We start from the raw sequence: 16,653 nt of genomic DNA, 5'->3' as shown, positions 1-16,653 counted from the left end.
TGTATTTTCAGTTGAGAATGGAATTCTAATTTGTGGACTTCCTTGTATGGAATATAAATATGGTTTATACGCAATACTGGACTGGATCCAAAAATGTGAACTTTTTAACAAAACTTTTCCCCATAGATGACGAGTTCATGTTTTTAATGACAGTTTTGTATGTTCTCTCAAATTCAGACATGAATGTGAATGTGCCTTCATTTCTTCCTATCTTTATCTCATTCAGTATCTCAGATGTTGTCACCTCCAGTGCACCAGATTACTTTCTTTACTCTCTCCACATCACTGTCTTTTAACCATTCATTCGACTCATTATCAGAAGACATTTTTGCAGACAAATGTTCTGTACAATCAATAGGAAGCCATATTCTGAACAATTGGTTTTTCTGTTCAGTAGATGAATGCATTCTCTGCATGGCTTTCAGAAATGTCTGAGTTTCTACACACAGGGATCTTTACATCATATGTGGGAATGGGCAGAGAAGACTGTGCATGCCCACAGGCCACGAGAAAATGGCCGCTTGCACAGTATTGTAAGTGGCCATTTTCTCGTGGCCTTTGGGCATGCGCAGTCTGCTCTGCCCGAGGCCTTAGAAGTTACAAGCCACCGCCGGAAGAAGAGGAGGCGACACTGGAGAGAGTTCTGTCGCAGCATTGGAGACGCCCCTAGTGCTGCGAAAGAACTCATTTACATACCGACAAGAACCGGGATTGTAGGCGAACGGTGGCGCAGAGAAGACGATGAAAGGTAGGAGGCGAATAGCTTTTCTTAAGGCTAATCCGACGTGGTACCTACAAAACATTGTGTCTGACTGATAGGATCCCTTTAAAGGTTCACACATAAGTCACATCGGAGCCTTTTCTTATAGAAGTCTTTCTGACTTGTGTGAAATTCTTAGGTCACATTTCTGCACAAATATAAATAATTCTGAAGGGTTCACAAACTTTAAAGCACCGCTTTATTGTACAATATCTGTCTTATAGGAAGAGTCCAGTAGAGGAAGGGTCTCCGATCTGACCCCTCATTGTTAACATCACTGTAGTTCATATACTGGCCACTAGATGGCAGCAGAGTCCTGAGCAGACTCCCCTGTGTAGAGCTGGGGTGTCGCTGTATTTATACTGCACCCCTCATGTCGCTTTTCCCCGCCCCGTGTTTGCCGGATACGTCTGTGTCTCTTCAGTCGCCTCCATCTTGTACATAGGAGGTAGTATTATAGTAGTTATATTCTTGTACATAGGAGTAGTATTATAGTAGTTATATTCTTGTACATAGGAGTAGTATTATAGTAGTTATATTCTTGTACATAGGAGTAGTATTATAGTAGTTATATTCTTGTACATAGGAGGCAGTATTATAGTAGTTATATTCTTGTACATAGGAGTAGTATTATAGTAGTTATATTCTTGTACATAGGAGGTAGTATTATAGTAGTTATATTCTTGTACATAGGAGTAGTATTATAGTAGTTATATTCTTGTACATAGGAGTAGTATAGTAGTAGTTATATTCTTGTACATAGGAGTAGTATTATAGTAGTTATATTCTTGTACGTAGGGGCAGTATTATAGTAGTTATATTCTTGTACGTAGGAGCAGTATTATAGTAGTTATATTCTTGTACGTAGGAGGTAGTATTATAGTAGTTATATTCTTGTACGTAGGAGGTAGTATTATAGTAGTTATATTATTGTACATAGGAGTAGTATTATAGTAGTTATATTCTTGTACATAGGAGTAGTATTATAGTAGTTATATTCTTGTACATAGGAGTAGTATTATAGTAGTTATATTCTTGTACATAGGGGCAGTATTATAGTAGTTATATTCTTGTACATAGGAGTAGTATTATAGTAGTTATATTCTTGTACGTAGGAGGTAGTATTATAGTAGTTATATTATTGTACATAGGAGTAGTATTATAGTAGTTATATTCTTGTACATAGGAGTAGTATTATAGTAGTTATATTCTTGTACATAGGAGTAGTATTATAGTAGTTATATTCTTGTACATAGGAGTAGTATTATAGTAGTTATATTCTTGTACATAGGAGGTAGTATTATAGTAGTTATATTCTTGTATATAGGAGTAGTATTATAGTAGTTATATTCTTGTATATAGGAGTAGTATTATAGTAGTTATATTCTTGTACATAGGAGGTAGTATTATAGTAGTTATATTCTTGTATATAGGAGTAGTATTATAGTAGTTATATTCTTGTATATAGGAGTAGTATTATAGTAGTTATATTCTTGTACATAGGAGTAGTATTATAGTAGTTATATTCTTGTATATAGGAGGTAGTATTATAGTAGTTATATTCTTGTACATAGGAGTAGTATTATAGTAGTTATATTCTTGTACATAGGAGTAGTATTATAGTAGTTATATTCTTGTACATAGGAGGTAGTATTATAGTAGTTATATTCTTGTATATAGGAGTAGTATTATAGTAGTTATATTCTTGTATATAGGAGTAGTATTATAGTAGTTATATTCTTGTACATAGGAGTAGTATTATAGTAGTTATATTCTTGTATATAGGAGTAGTATTATAGTAGTTATATTCTTGTACATAGGAGTAGTATTATAGTAGTTATATTCTTGTACATAGGAGCAGTATTATAGTAGTTATATTCTTGTACATAGGAGGTAGTATTATAGTAGTTATATTCTTGTACATAGGAGTAGTATTATAGTAGTTATATTCTTGTACATAGGAGCAGTATTATAGTAGTTATATTCTTGTACATAGGAGCAGTATTATAGTAGTTATATTCTTGTACGTAGGAGGTAGTATTATAGTAGTTATATTCTTGTACGTAGGAGGTAGTATTATAGTAGTTATATTCTTGTACGTAGGAGGTAGTATTATAGTAGTTATATTCTTGTACGTAGGAGGTAGTATTATAGTAGTTATATTCTTGTACGTAGGAGGTAGTATTATAGTAGTTATATTCTTGTACGTAGGGGGCAGTATTATAGTAGTTATATTCTTGTACTTCATCTCTTCATCTCGTTCGGTCTCTGGTCTCAGGTGAATCTTTCACTAATAAAACTTATAAACTACTTTGAACTTCATTGGACATGATAGTATCTTTAGTAAATCTGTTCTTTTCTGTGGCCGATTATCTTGATCCTTTGGACTGTTTCTGTACATGATATTGGTCGGGGTCTGACTCCTCGCTCTTCCATCAGTCAGTGGTGTAGACATTACTCTTTACTTATCGGTCAGGCACAGCGCCGTACATTTGGTAGTGGCTATGTCTGGTACTGCAGCTCTTAGGTGGATGGTCCTGATCGGTGTTTGTATTGATGACTGTTCATATTGTTCATGTTCTAGTCCTTTCCGTGTATCCTCTTGAATATCGTCTCACGCCTGTATATTTCCTGTGCTGGCTTTTCCATATTCTCTGCTCCCATAATCCTCGGCTGCAGGTCACTGTCACTTTTTTGCCTCCGCGTGTAGTAAAACCAGTGGATTTTGCGCTGACATTTCTTGAGGCGGTGGATAGGACGGGGTTATCTCCGCTCACCTCTTGGGCCTCTTCTCCCTCCTTTCATTGTAGATGCGACATCAGCGGCGGCCCCCACTCCTGTGTATTCATTATGTCCAGGCCGCGCCGGCCCCTCACTCAGCATGCCAGACATGTCCTGGGCACATGGAAACGAAAAGGGCAGAGGAAGCGAAGAATTAATTATATTTCAGGAGACTCCGCTCCGAGCAGCCAGGAGACGACTTAATCGCACCGCTACACATCGGAATCTAAATGTTACGTGTAAATGGACCAGAAATACCACGAAATACAACCAAACCGGCGCAAGACTGTGTGAGGAGGGGGCGTCAGGGCAGCACCGAAGGGGCCCCTTCTGCTAGACATCCTGGGGGTTATAGTGCTGGAAACACTAAAAGCTAAGACCCTTCCTTAGAGCAATGACTAGCTCCGTATAGATTGTAAGCTCCTCTGCTCAGGACTGTCACTCCCATCTGTCACCTGCAGTAATATAATGAAGTGCGGTGTGTAAGTCGTGGTTCACACAGTGTATTATGTGCAGCACGTGTGACCCAGTCCTGGCCTGTGCGGTATATTACATGTGCGGTATATTACACGTGCACTGCTCAATTGTGTCCTGAAGATAGAAGTTTTATGAAGTTCAGAGACATCCAGACAGACATGTCATGTCCTGGAGCGGAGGAGAAGATTCATCCCGGAGTCTACAGATCATTATCAGTCAGCAGTATGGCGGCCTCCTGTAGAGAGCTTGAAAAGAGGCCTGCCCTGGAAGAGACAACACTGTGACAGCACCGCAGCTATCTACAGCTTCCTGCTGACACATGCTGGGTTCTCCTTGTACTGTACATATGACAAGAGGAGAACACAGGAGTTCAGCTCTGCAGGACTTGCCATTTCTTATAGGAACACGATATAATTATTACATCAATATTTATACTGTCACTTATTCTCTAGTAACTATATCATGCATAATGAAGCCCTGTGTACATTCAATACTGATCCTGTATTATACTCCAGAGCTGCGCTCACTATTCTGCTGGTGCAGTCACTGTGTACATACATTACATTACTTATCCTGTATTATACTCCAGAGCTGCGCTCACTATTCTGCTGGTGCAGTCACTGTGTACATACATTACATTACTTATCCTGTATTATACTCCAGAGCTGCGCTCACTATTCTGCTGGTGCAGTCACTGTGTACATACATTACATTACTTATCCTGTATTATACTCCAGAGCTGCGCTCACTATTCTGCTGGTGCAGTCACTGTGTACATACATTACATTACTTATCCTGTATTATACTCCAGAGCTGCGCTCACTATTCTGCTGGTGCAGTCACTGTGTACATACATTACATTACTTATCCTGTATTATACTCCAGAGCTGCGCTCACTATTCTGCTGGTGCAGTCACTGTGTACATACATTACATTACTTATCCTGTATTATACTCCAGAGCTGCGCTCACTATTCTGCTGGTGCAGTCACTGTGTACATACATTACATTACTTATCCTGTATTATACTCCAGAGCTGCGCTCACTATTCTGCTGGTGCAGTCACTGTGTACATACATTACATTACTTATCCTGTATTATACTCCAGAGCTGCGCTCACTATTCTGCTGGTGCAGTCACTGTGTACATACATTACATTACTTATCCTGTATTATACTCCAGAGCTGCGCTCACTATTCTGCTGGTGCAGTCACTGTGTACATACATTACATTACTTATCCTGTATTATACTCCAGAGCTGCGCTCACTATTCTGCTGGTGCAGTCACTGTGTACATACATTACATTACTTATCCTGTATTATACTCCAGAGCTGCGCTCACTATTCTGCTGGTGCAGTCACTGTGTACATACATTACATTACTTATCCTGTATTATACTCCAGAGCTGCGCTCACTATTCTGCTGGTGCAGTCACTGTGTACATACATTACATTACTTATCCTGTATTATACTCCAGAGCTGCGCTCACTATGCTGCTGGTGCAGTCACTGTGTACATACATTACATTACTTATCCTGTATTATACTCCAGAGCTGCGCTCACTATTCTGCTGGTACAGTCACTGTGTACATACATTACTTATCCTGTATTATACTCCAGAGCTGCGCTCACTATTCTGCTGGTACAGTCACTGTGTACATACATTACATTACTTATCCTGTATTATACTCCAGAGCTGCGCTCACTATTCTGCTGGTGCAGTCACTGTATACATACATTACATTACTTATCCTGTATTATACTCCGGAGCTGCGCTCACTATTCTGCCGGTACAGTCACTGTGTACATACATTACATTACTTATCCTGTATTATACCCCGGAGCGGCGCTCACTATTCTGCCGGTACAGTCACTGTGTACATACATTACATTACTTATCCTGTATTATACTCCAGAGCTGCGCTCACTATTCTGCCGGTACAGTCACTGTGTACATACATTACATTACTTATCCTGTATTATACTCTGGAGCTGCGCTCACTATTCTGCCGGTACAGTCACTGTGTACATACATTACATTACTTATCCTGTATTATACCCCGGAGCGGCGCTCACTATTCTGCCGGTACAGTCACTGTGTACATACATTACATTACTTCTCCTGTATTATACTCCAGAGCTGCGCTCACTATTCTGCCGGTACTGTCACTGTGTACATACATTACATTACTTCTCCTGTATTATACTCCAGAGCTGCGCTCACTATTCTGCCGGTGCAGTCACTGTGTACATACATTACATTACTTATCCTGTATTATACTCCAGAGCTGCGCTCACTATTCTGCCGGTGCAGTCACTGTGTACATACATTACATTACTTATCCTGTATTATACTCCAGAGCTGCGCTCACTATTCTGCTGATGGGGAGGTCATAGGCTGAGAGTTATGTAGTGTATAGTGCAGGGTCCCCAGCAGCACAGAGTGTTTCAGTATCCCGTGCAGGTTCTGTCCTCGCCCTCCTCCTCGCGCTCTCTCACTCACACGTCTCCGCTCATCTAGCACAATAACATATTAGCACCGCACATTAGTTAATGTGATAAGACGTCGCTGACAGTTTTGTTTGCCGGGGGCGGCCGCTGTATACTATATATCAGATGCACCAGTGCTGGGAATGTGTATAACCTCACAGGGGCCACAGGTGTCATTCCAGGGGCCCCGTGTAGCCGCTGACCCTCTCTGGTGAGTTCCTTGCTGTGATGGATGCCGAGCGTCCCCCTCCTGCTTTGTGCGCCCCCTCCCACTCCCAGAATTGTGATATTTTTCAGGATTTGATTTGTTATTATTTTGTCTCATTTTGCATTTGCCGTATCATTAGGCAGTTAATTGTCTTCGCCATCTGCCGCCGCGTCTGTATACATCACATTATACTGTACAGGCACAAAGCAGCTCTGGGGCTGCAGTACATGTGCGGCGCAGGAGGGGGCAGTATTCTCTCCTGGGTCCTTGCAGGCACCAGAACCCCAGGACATCAGTTCTGTCCTCGATCCAAAAACACGCTAACAGTCTAGCCATGTTACATCCTCCTCTATAATGGCGTATATGAAGCATTGGATTGTCTTTACCTTCTGTCGTCCCATATGGTCTGACCTAGAGACATGGAGAGGGGTGTAAATATAGCGCAGGTTATAGATGTCCTGGTGCCCCCTGTCCCATATGGTCCGACGTAGAGACACGGAGAGGGGTGTAAGTATAGCGCAGGTTATAGATGTCCTGGTGCCCCCTGTCCCATATGGTCCGACGTAGAGACACGGAGAGGGGTGTAAGTATAGCGCAGGTTATAGATGTCCTGGTGCCCCCTGTCCCATATGGTCCGACGTAGAGACACGGAGAGGGGTGTAAGTATAGCGCAGGTTATAGATGTCCTGGTGCCCCCTGTCCCATATGGTCTGACCTAGAGACATGGAGAGGGGTGTAAGTATAGCGCAGGTTATAGATGTCCTGGTGCCCCCTGTCCCATATGGTCCGACGTAGAGACACGGAGAGGGGTGTAAGTATAGCGCAGGTTATAGATGTCCTGGTGCCCCCTGTCCCATATGGTCTGACCTAGAGACATGGAGAGGGGTGTAAGTATAGCGCAGGTTATAGATGTCCTGGTGCCCCCTGTCCCATATGGTCCGACGTAGAGACACGGAGAGGGGTGTAAGTATAGCGCAGGTTATAGATGTCCTGGTGCCCCCTGTCCCATATGGTCTGACCTAGAGACATGGAGAGGGGTGTAAGTATAGCGCAGGTTATAGATGTCCTGGTGCCCCCTGTCCCATATGGTCCGACGTAGAGACACGGAGAGGGGTGTAAGTATAGCGCAGGTTATAGATGTCCTGGTGCCCCCTGTCCCATATGGTCTGACCTAGAGACATGGAGAGGGGTGTAAATCTAGCGCAGGTTATAGATGTCCTGGTGCCCCCTGTCCCATATGGTCTGACCTAGAGACACGGAGAGGAGTGTAAGTATAGCGCAGGTTATAGATGTCCTGGTGCCCCCTGTCCCATATGGTCTGACCTAGAGACATGGAGAGGGGTGTAAGTATAGCGCAGGTTATAGATGTCCTGGTGCCCCCTGTCCCATATGGTTTGGTCTAGAGACACGGAGAGGAGTGTAAGTATAGCGCAGGTTATAGATGTCCTGGTGCCCCCTGTCCCATATAGTCTGACCTAGAGACATGGAGAGGGGTGTAAGTATAGCGCAGGTTATAGATGTCCTGGTGCCCCCTGTCCCATATGGAGCGGGTGTAAGAGTAATGAAGGTGACGTAACACTACATGATATCATGTGACAGATACTCACTGGTTCAGTGTATCGGTGATATAACATTGGTCTAAAAAGACCCCCAGGGGCATCACTGGACTCCACCTAATAGTAATCTCCATTCCCAGGTACAAACGGTGTCACAGTTCTAGATTCATGACTCTAGTACCAGGTACTCCTTATCAGTGGCGTAACTAGTAATGGCGGGGCTCTGTGGCAAACTTTTGACATGGTCTCCCCCCCCCCTCCTCAAGAGGGGTATGTGGGCGTGCAGGCTGTTTGTGAACAAGAGGGTGACGTGGGGTGCAGAGTATGTATGAAAAAGTGGGGGGAATAGGGGTGCAACCTGTGTGCGAGCAAGAGGGTGATATGGGGCGGGGAACCCCTTATTCCACCATACTCTCTCACACACGGCCTGCACCGCCATTCCCCCTTCTTTCTCACACACAGCCTGCACCCCCATTCCCCCTTCTTTCTCACACACAGCCTGCACCCCCATTCCCCCTTCTTTCTCACACACAGCCTGCACCCCCATTCCCCCTTCTTTCTCACACACAGCCTGCACTCCCATTCCCCCTTCTTTCTCACACACAGCCTGCACCCCCATTCCCCCTTCTTTCTCACACACAGCCTGCACCCCCATTCCCCCTTCTTTCTCACACACAGCCTGCACCCCCATTCCCCCTTCTTTCTCACACACAGCCTGCACCCCCATTCCCCCTTCTTTCTCACACACAGCCTGCACCCCCATTCCCCCTTCTTTCTCACACACAGCCTGCACCCCCATTCCCCCTTCTTTCTCACACACAGCCTGCACCCCCATTCCCCCTTCTTTCTCACACACAGCCTGCACTCCCATTCCCCCTTCTTTCTCACACACAGCCTGCACTCCCATTCCCCCTTCTTTCTCACACACAGCCTGCACCCCCATTCCCCCTTCTTTCTCACACACAGCCTGCACCCCCATTCCCCCTTCTTTCTCACACACAGCCTGCACCCCCATTCCCCCTTCTTTCTCACACACAGCCTGCACCCCCATTCCCCCTTCTTTCTCACACACAGCCTGCACCCCCATTCCCCCTTCTTTCTCACACACAGCCTGCACCCCCATTCCCCCTTCTTTCTCACACACAGCCTGCACCCCCATTCCCCCTTCTTTCTCACACACAGCCTGCACCCCCATTCCCCCTTCTTTCTCACACACAGCCTGCACCCCCATTCCCCCTTCTTTCTCACACACAGCCTGCACCCCCATTCCCCCTTCTTTCTCACACACAGCCTGCACCCCCATTCCCCCTTCTTTCTCACACACAGCCTGCACCCCCATTCCCCCTTCTTTCTCACACACAGCCTGCACCCCCATTCCCCCTTCTTTCTCACACACAGCCTGCACCCCCATTCCCCCTTCTTTCTCACACACAGCCTGCACCCCCATTCCCCCTTCTTTCTCACACACAGCCTGCACTCCCATTCCCCCTTCTTTCTCACACACAGCCTGCACCCCCATTCCCCCTTCTTTCTCACACACAGCCTGCACCCCCATTCCCCCTTCTTTCTCACACACAGCCTGCACTCCCATTCCCCCTTCTTTCTCACACACAGCCTGCACTCCCATTCCCCCTTCTTTTTCACACACAGCCTGCACTCCCATTCCCCTTTCTTTCTCACACACAGCCTGCACCCCCATTCCCCCTTCTTTCTCACACACAGCCTGCACCCCCATTCCCCCTTCTTTCTCACAGACAGCCTGCACCCCCATTCCCCCTTCTTTCTCACACACAGCCTGCACCCCCATTCCCCTTTCTTTCTCACACACAGCCTGCACCGCCATGTACCCCTCTTGCTCACAGGCAGCCTGTAACCTATTCCCCCCATTCTACACTGACCTGTACAATCCAGATGGCTCTGTCCACACAATACTTTGATTCTATCTTAGTAGATTAAAGGACCTTTGATGACGTCATAACACAGGTCTTAAACCTACTAAGATAGATGCCGGCAAAAGGTACCAGGGCTTGGGGACAGCGGGCAGGAGATAGAAGTTTCTTCCCGCTGTCATTATGCAAGTGCCGGGAGGCAGGGGCCCCTAATTTCCCGGGCCCTGTGACAGTTGCTACCCTGGTACTTAAGCCCCAGCCCCTTATCCAAACAATTCATAGTTAACCCTTAATACAGAACTGACCCAAAAAAGAACAGCAGGAGAGCACTAGGACCCAGAGACAAGAACCTGCCGTAATGACCTATAGGAAGTGTGTGTGTATGTATATACATATATATATATATATATATACATACATAGAGTTACTAGATTGGTCACTCATATCAGACATTACCACCAGCATCACTGCATGAATGTCAGGGGTCTTATGAGAGGGTTCTCTAGACCTCTTTTTACTTGTTCTACATCTTCAGGGTGTCCTCCTTGTGATCTTCTTATTGTAATATTATGGTCCATGAATCTTTTAATATCCTGCAGACTTTAGCAGTAGCTGACTGACATTGTGCAGCTTCATGTCCATTCAGATCCAAGATTCACTTCTAGAGACTCTCGGCCATTGATTTCTGCCATGTGGTGCTGCCATATTTAGTGTGAATATGCCCCTACGATTCGCAGTCCTCTCCCTGCAGCCATTGGTCCTCCTTGTCTTTCGGTAGGTGACCCATCCTCGGTGCGGGTCTGGTCTATAAGGGGTGGTCACTGGGCTGTAGCTGGGCCTAGTTCTTTGTGCTCCTCCCATGATCCTCTGCCTTTCCCTAATTCCCTGTCATTTCTCTTCTTTTTCAGACAAACAATTTTTGGTTTTCTTCTTCAAACAAGTTCGGAGAAATGAGAGCGGCCGTTACGTGAAGGATTTCGCTTACATCTCCCCCTGTGGCAGGGAGAGGAATTACATCCGCTGTGACGACCGCCCGATAGTCTTCACCCACCTGCTAAGCGAGGAGAGCTCCGGCGCCCAGCACTTGTCATACTGCGGAGGGGGGGACAAGCTCATGGTCAAGTTTGAGCCTGAAAAACTGGTCATGTTACCCGAGAACGGGCGAGTGTATCACCCAGCGCCAGAGAAGGCCGGAGGGGTGGGACTGGTGAAGTCGTCTCTGGCGTTCGAGTTGAGTCCTTGCTTTGAATTTCCTGCAGGAGCCAATACTGGGACGCCCGTCTGTTTCCACTGGAAGGGGCAGCGTTACGATCTGACTAATGAGCTCCTCGACCTCCTCTGAGATGTGGTGAGGTTCTTCTGGATCTGGAATGAATCCGTAGACATTGGGCACATGGGGGCGAAGAAGAAGGAGCCAACAATGGGGAGGTGAAGAGCACGGAGTGGGGGTCAGCGTTAGGTGTAGTTGAGGCCCCATTCATGGTTTTGTCTTCTACTTGGTGCCCACTAAGATTCTTCCCATCCGGGGGGCTGAGGTCACACTCGCCCGGGGCCCCCATGTTGACGGCCCCTTTTGCTCTGGATTTTGCACACTGAAGGACCTCGATCTCCGCACTCAATCTCAGTTGCTTTGGTGTGTTTCGGGTCTTTTTGCTTTTTTTAGATTGTTGAATTTGCTGAGAGAATGGTTAATGAAGGGTTAACCTCCACCCCTGTGCTCCGGCCCAATGTCCAGTCCTTGCTCGGAGATCTAGAGGACGGAGAGGTGCGGCCATCCTGGGACGGTCAGCTATAGACGGAGTGCGGCTGATAACAATAAATACAAGGATACATTCACATCGACGGCTATGTGTGTCTGGGGACAGAGGGGGCGCTGTCATCACAGCAATGATTGACCAATCTGGTGGAGCGGGATGTAGTGCTGTGTTCTCTCTCTCTGTATATAAGAGCCGTGTAGAGGGGGAGGGGACATAACAGGCAGTCAACGTAAATCTCGTGTCATGTGACCCTGCTAGAGGACGGTATCGCAGTGAGGAAAAGGGTTTACGATGTGAAACTATAATTGTAGACCGAGACGAACAGGAAATGTCACTGCCAGATCTGAACCTGATGGGCGACTCTCCAGTTACATGGGGTATTGATGTAGCAGAGCTGGGAGGGTATTTGGTTTATGGTTTGGAGGGCGCAACAAACTGTAGATGACAATGTCCGGTTTGTTGCGGTGACGTTTCGTCCCGTCTCTCCTCATTCAGACCAGATTTTATTAGTATCAGTCCGGATGAAGAGGAAGCGCCAAAATCTCTCCGGGGAAGATACCAAACCATAGAACGAGAGCGGCGCCTCCTGCTGGTGCACGGGCGGGGATGGGGAGAGGATCCTGCTGAAGGTTCTGGCTTGGACTCTTGTGTTATCTATAGCAGTGACATTGTCTACAGAACCTTACAGGAATATTCCGCGTATAGGATGCCATGGGGCAGAGACAGTGACAGGTGCAATGTAGAGGACACTGGATTCGAGCAGGAGTGGGGCCTAATAAAGCCAAATTGGCTGAGTAGTATACAGAGCTTGCCTTCAGGTGGGATGAATAGTGTACTGAGTAGTATTATTGGGGTCAGTGCTAGTTGGGGTCAGTAGTATACGGGGGTTGTCGCTGGGTGGACTGATTAGTATACGGAGGTTGTCTCTGAAACTTCAGTTTATCTTAGAAGGCAGGGGGCGCTATTCTATGTTGTGACCTTGGAGACTCCTTACACTTACAGTCTGGTCCTTGGCCCCCCCGGCCTTCCCCTATAGATAATCTGTGACTGTCTGTATATGCGGTGTTACCTCCTGAATCCGGCTCCATAACTCCCCCTCCCCCGCTGCCTCCTCTCCGAGGGATGATAAATCCGCCGTCCTCGCCTCTGTATAATCAGGACTTTGTGGCTTCATCCATCAGTAACGCGACCGCGGCGTCCATAGAAAGGAGGCGAGATAAATGTGGAGCAGATTACACGTAACAGGTGGAGAGCGACACTGAAATCTGCGAGGACATGATGGATGACCCCGACTATCCGAACAAGGAAAGAGCGCTGAGAACACACGCGAGAGCACCAAGAACACGCGTGAGAGCGCCAAGAACACATAAGTGAGCCAAGAAGACGTGTGAGAGCGCCAAGAACACGTGTGAGAGCGCCTAGAACACGTAAGAGAGCCAAGAACACGTGTGAGAGCGCCGAGAACACGTAAGAGAGCCAGGAAGACGTGTGAGAGCACCGAGAACATGAAAGAGAGTCGAAAACACATGCATGAGCGCCGAGAAGATTCACAAGAGACCGCCAAGAACACATGTGAGAGCTGACACCCCATATACACAAGCTGTGATGTCCTGTGTGTACTGACCCTTATATCATAGTCCAAAATGGTTTTATGTTCAGGTTCTCAGGAAAGCTGGATGATGAGCTTGGCGGCTGATTGTAATGGTCATGGACAGTCTCTTCCTTGTGTCAGTCCATGATGTTGTTTGTCTGGCGCTGATACCTCAGTAGTCCCTGCAGTGCCAAATCCATTAGCTGAATAATTAAATCTAAAAGTAATTAAGACAAATCGAAAAGCAGATGATGAGAGTTGTCATATAATCCATAGAGTGATGGGCGAGTCTCAGCGGACACTGCACATAGCGAAACATGGCCAGGCATTCAGGAATCCTCCACAGATGTCAGGATCTACAAAGTGGGGACTCCATGGAGGGTCCTACAAGGCCAGAGGTCAGATAGAAGATCGTGTGAGGGGCAGGAAGTAAAACAAGCAGTAAAGTGAGGCTAAGTATACACCATGTATACCAGGAGCTCAGGAGCTGACCACAGACTGATTATATACAGTCACCACTAGGGGGAGCTCAGGAACTGACCGCAGACTGATTATATACAGTCACCACTAGAGGGAGCTCAGGAACTGACCGCAGACTGATTATATACAGACACTACTAGAGGGATCTCAGGAGCTAACCACAGACTGATTATATACAGTCACCACTAGAGGGAGCTCAGGAGCTGACCGCAGACTGATTATATACAGACACCACTAGAGGGATCTCAGGAGCTGACCGCAGACTGATTATATACAGTCACCACTAGAGGGATCTCAGGAGCTGACCGCACGCTGATTATATACAGTCACCACTAGAGGGAGCTCAGGAGCTGACCGCACGCTGATTATATAGATTCACTGGAGGTGTCCAGGTGGAACAGACTGGAGGTGACTACAGGTGTCCAGATGGAGCGGACTGGAGATGACTACAGGTGTCCAGGTGGAGCGGATTGGAGGTGACTACAGGTGTCCAGGTGGAGCGGACTGGAGGTGACCACAGGTGTCCAGGTGGAGCGGAATGGAGGTGACTACAGGTGTCCAGGTGGAGCGGATTGGAGGTGACTACAGGTGTCCAGGTGGAATGGACTGGAGGTGACCACAGGTGTCCAGGTGGAGCAGACTGGAGATGACCACAAGTGATCTGATGGAGTGGACTGGAGGTGACCACAGGTGTTCAGATGGAGCGGACTGGAGGTGACCACAGGTGACCAGATGGAACAGACTGGAGGTGACCACAGGTGTCCAGATGGAGCGGACTGGAGATGACCACAGGTGTCCAGGTGGAGCGGACTGGAGGTGACCACAGGTGTCCAGATGGAGCGGACTGGAGATGACCACAGGTGTCCAGGTGGAGCGGAATGGAGGTGACTACAGGTGTCCAGGTGGAGCGGATTGGAGGAGACTACAGGTGTCCAGGTGGAATGGACTGGAGGTGACCACAGGTGTCCAGGTGGAGCGGACTGGAGGTGACCACAGGTGTCCAGATGGAGCGGACTGGAGATGAGCACAGGTGTCCAGGTGGAGCGGACTGGAGGTGACCACAGGTGTCCAGGTGGAGCGGACTGGAGGTGACCACAGGTGACCAGATGGAGCGGACTGGAGATGAGCACAGGTGTCCAGGTGGAGCGGACTGGAGGTGACCACAGGTGTCCAGGTGGAGCGGACTGGAGGTGACCACAGGTGTTCAGGTGGAGCGGATTGGAGGTGACCACAGGTGTCCAGATGGAGCGGACTGGAGATGAGCACAGGTGTCCAGGTGGAGCGGACTGGAGGTGACCACAGGAGACCAGATGGAGCGGACTGGAGGTGACCACAGGAGACCAGATGGAGCGGACTGGAGGTGACCACAGGTGACCAGATGCAGCGGTCTGGAGGTGACCACAGGTGTTCAGGTGGAGTGGACTGGAGGTATCCACAGGAGACCAGATGGAGCAGACTGGAGGTGACCACAGGAGACCAGATGCAGCGGACTGGAGGTGACCACAGGTGACCAAATGTAGCGGACTGGAGGTGACTGCACTGGGGGTTTTGCCATCTTAGTCTTCATTTACTCCTTATGGTAATGTTGGTTTTTGGCCATTGTCTTAGAGGAGTCTCAGGGCCTTGTGACGTCTCCTGTAGCACAATGCTGACAACTCCAGGACACATCCAAGGACTGTCCAGTTGACATTTCCAAATTGTGAGACCTCATGAAGGATATAATGGTGGTGATGAAGACCTTCTGGGAGACTGACCAGTATGAGGAGGTGGACTCATCTACTGGGTGTCCACGGGGACGTTCTTCATGGTTTTGGTGGAATTTTTCGGTTGATATTTTAAAAATGGAGGATATGTAAGATGAGGTTGAAGGAAAGAACCAGAAGGATGTGAGGATCAGACGAGTGCGGTCTTCGGCATGTTCTCGGTGTCCTCTGTGTGTTTTCTCTCCATCTCTTCTTGGTTTTCTCTTCTCTCCATCTTTCCCGTCTCTTCTTCCTTTGCCGTCTCCTCTTCCTCCTCCACCATTACTCGGGCTGTCGGCAGATGTTATGTCTGCAGGACTTCTTCGCCGCCGCTCTGTCTTGTCGCTCCGGGAGACACGTGCAGTCATTAGTACTTTGCTCACTGTTTTCTTTCCCGCCCAGATATAATGAGATGAAATCTGGTGGCCATTTAACCCTGTGTGTGCTGGCGGCGCTCTCAGGAGGCCGTGCACGCAACGCTTGTCAGTCTGTCCGTATCAGCCGTTAGTCAGTGACATCTTATCTGCAGATCCTCATTACTAATACAAATGAAGCCGGCTATGCACGAACGGGAAATCAATGTCTATCCCATTCCATCTTCTGAAGGAAAACAGATCCATCGCTCTCAGGCAGCGGTTGCCACAGTGGCAGCTCTCACGGGTGTCAGCAGCTCTCGCAGGCAATGGAAATGGCTAACATAGACGGTGGCGGCTCTCACAGGCGGTGGCGGCTCTCACAGGCGGTGGCGGCTCTCACAGGCGGTGGCGGCTCTCACAGGCGGTGGCGGCTCTCATTCTTGAAATTGGTCAAAGTATAATATCAGATCTAGAACCAAGGTCTTTACTCATGCGAGAAGTCAGGCTACACCGGTCTTCGGGACTAGTTGTCGTCTCATTTACCATTATGGTCGGAGTGTGGTGGA

General features: G+C 47.5%; 1 protein-coding gene across 1 annotated transcript in view; it reads left to right on the top strand.

Moving 5' to 3' along the window:
• C4H8orf82 (chromosome 4 C8orf82 homolog) overlaps positions 1 to 11,981 on the top strand; it is a 30,127-nt gene extending 18,146 nt beyond the window's left edge. The window contains exon 3 of the mRNA XM_075272037.1: positions 11,070 to 11,981. Coding sequence (XP_075128138.1) covers positions 11,070 to 11,503 — 434 coding nt within the window. The 3' untranslated portion in view covers positions 11,504 to 11,981. The remainder of the gene's footprint in view (positions 1 to 11,069) is intronic.
• The last annotated feature ends 4,672 nt before the right edge of the window (positions 11,982 to 16,653 follow it).

Source organism: Leptodactylus fuscus, chromosome 4 (assembly GCF_031893055.1).
Source record: "Leptodactylus fuscus isolate aLepFus1 chromosome 4, aLepFus1.hap2, whole genome shotgun sequence".
Taxonomy (NCBI): domain Eukaryota; kingdom Metazoa; phylum Chordata; class Amphibia; order Anura; family Leptodactylidae; genus Leptodactylus; species Leptodactylus fuscus.
The sequence above is the reverse complement of the archived record's forward strand: the minus strand, read 5'-3'. Positions and strand labels throughout refer to the sequence as shown.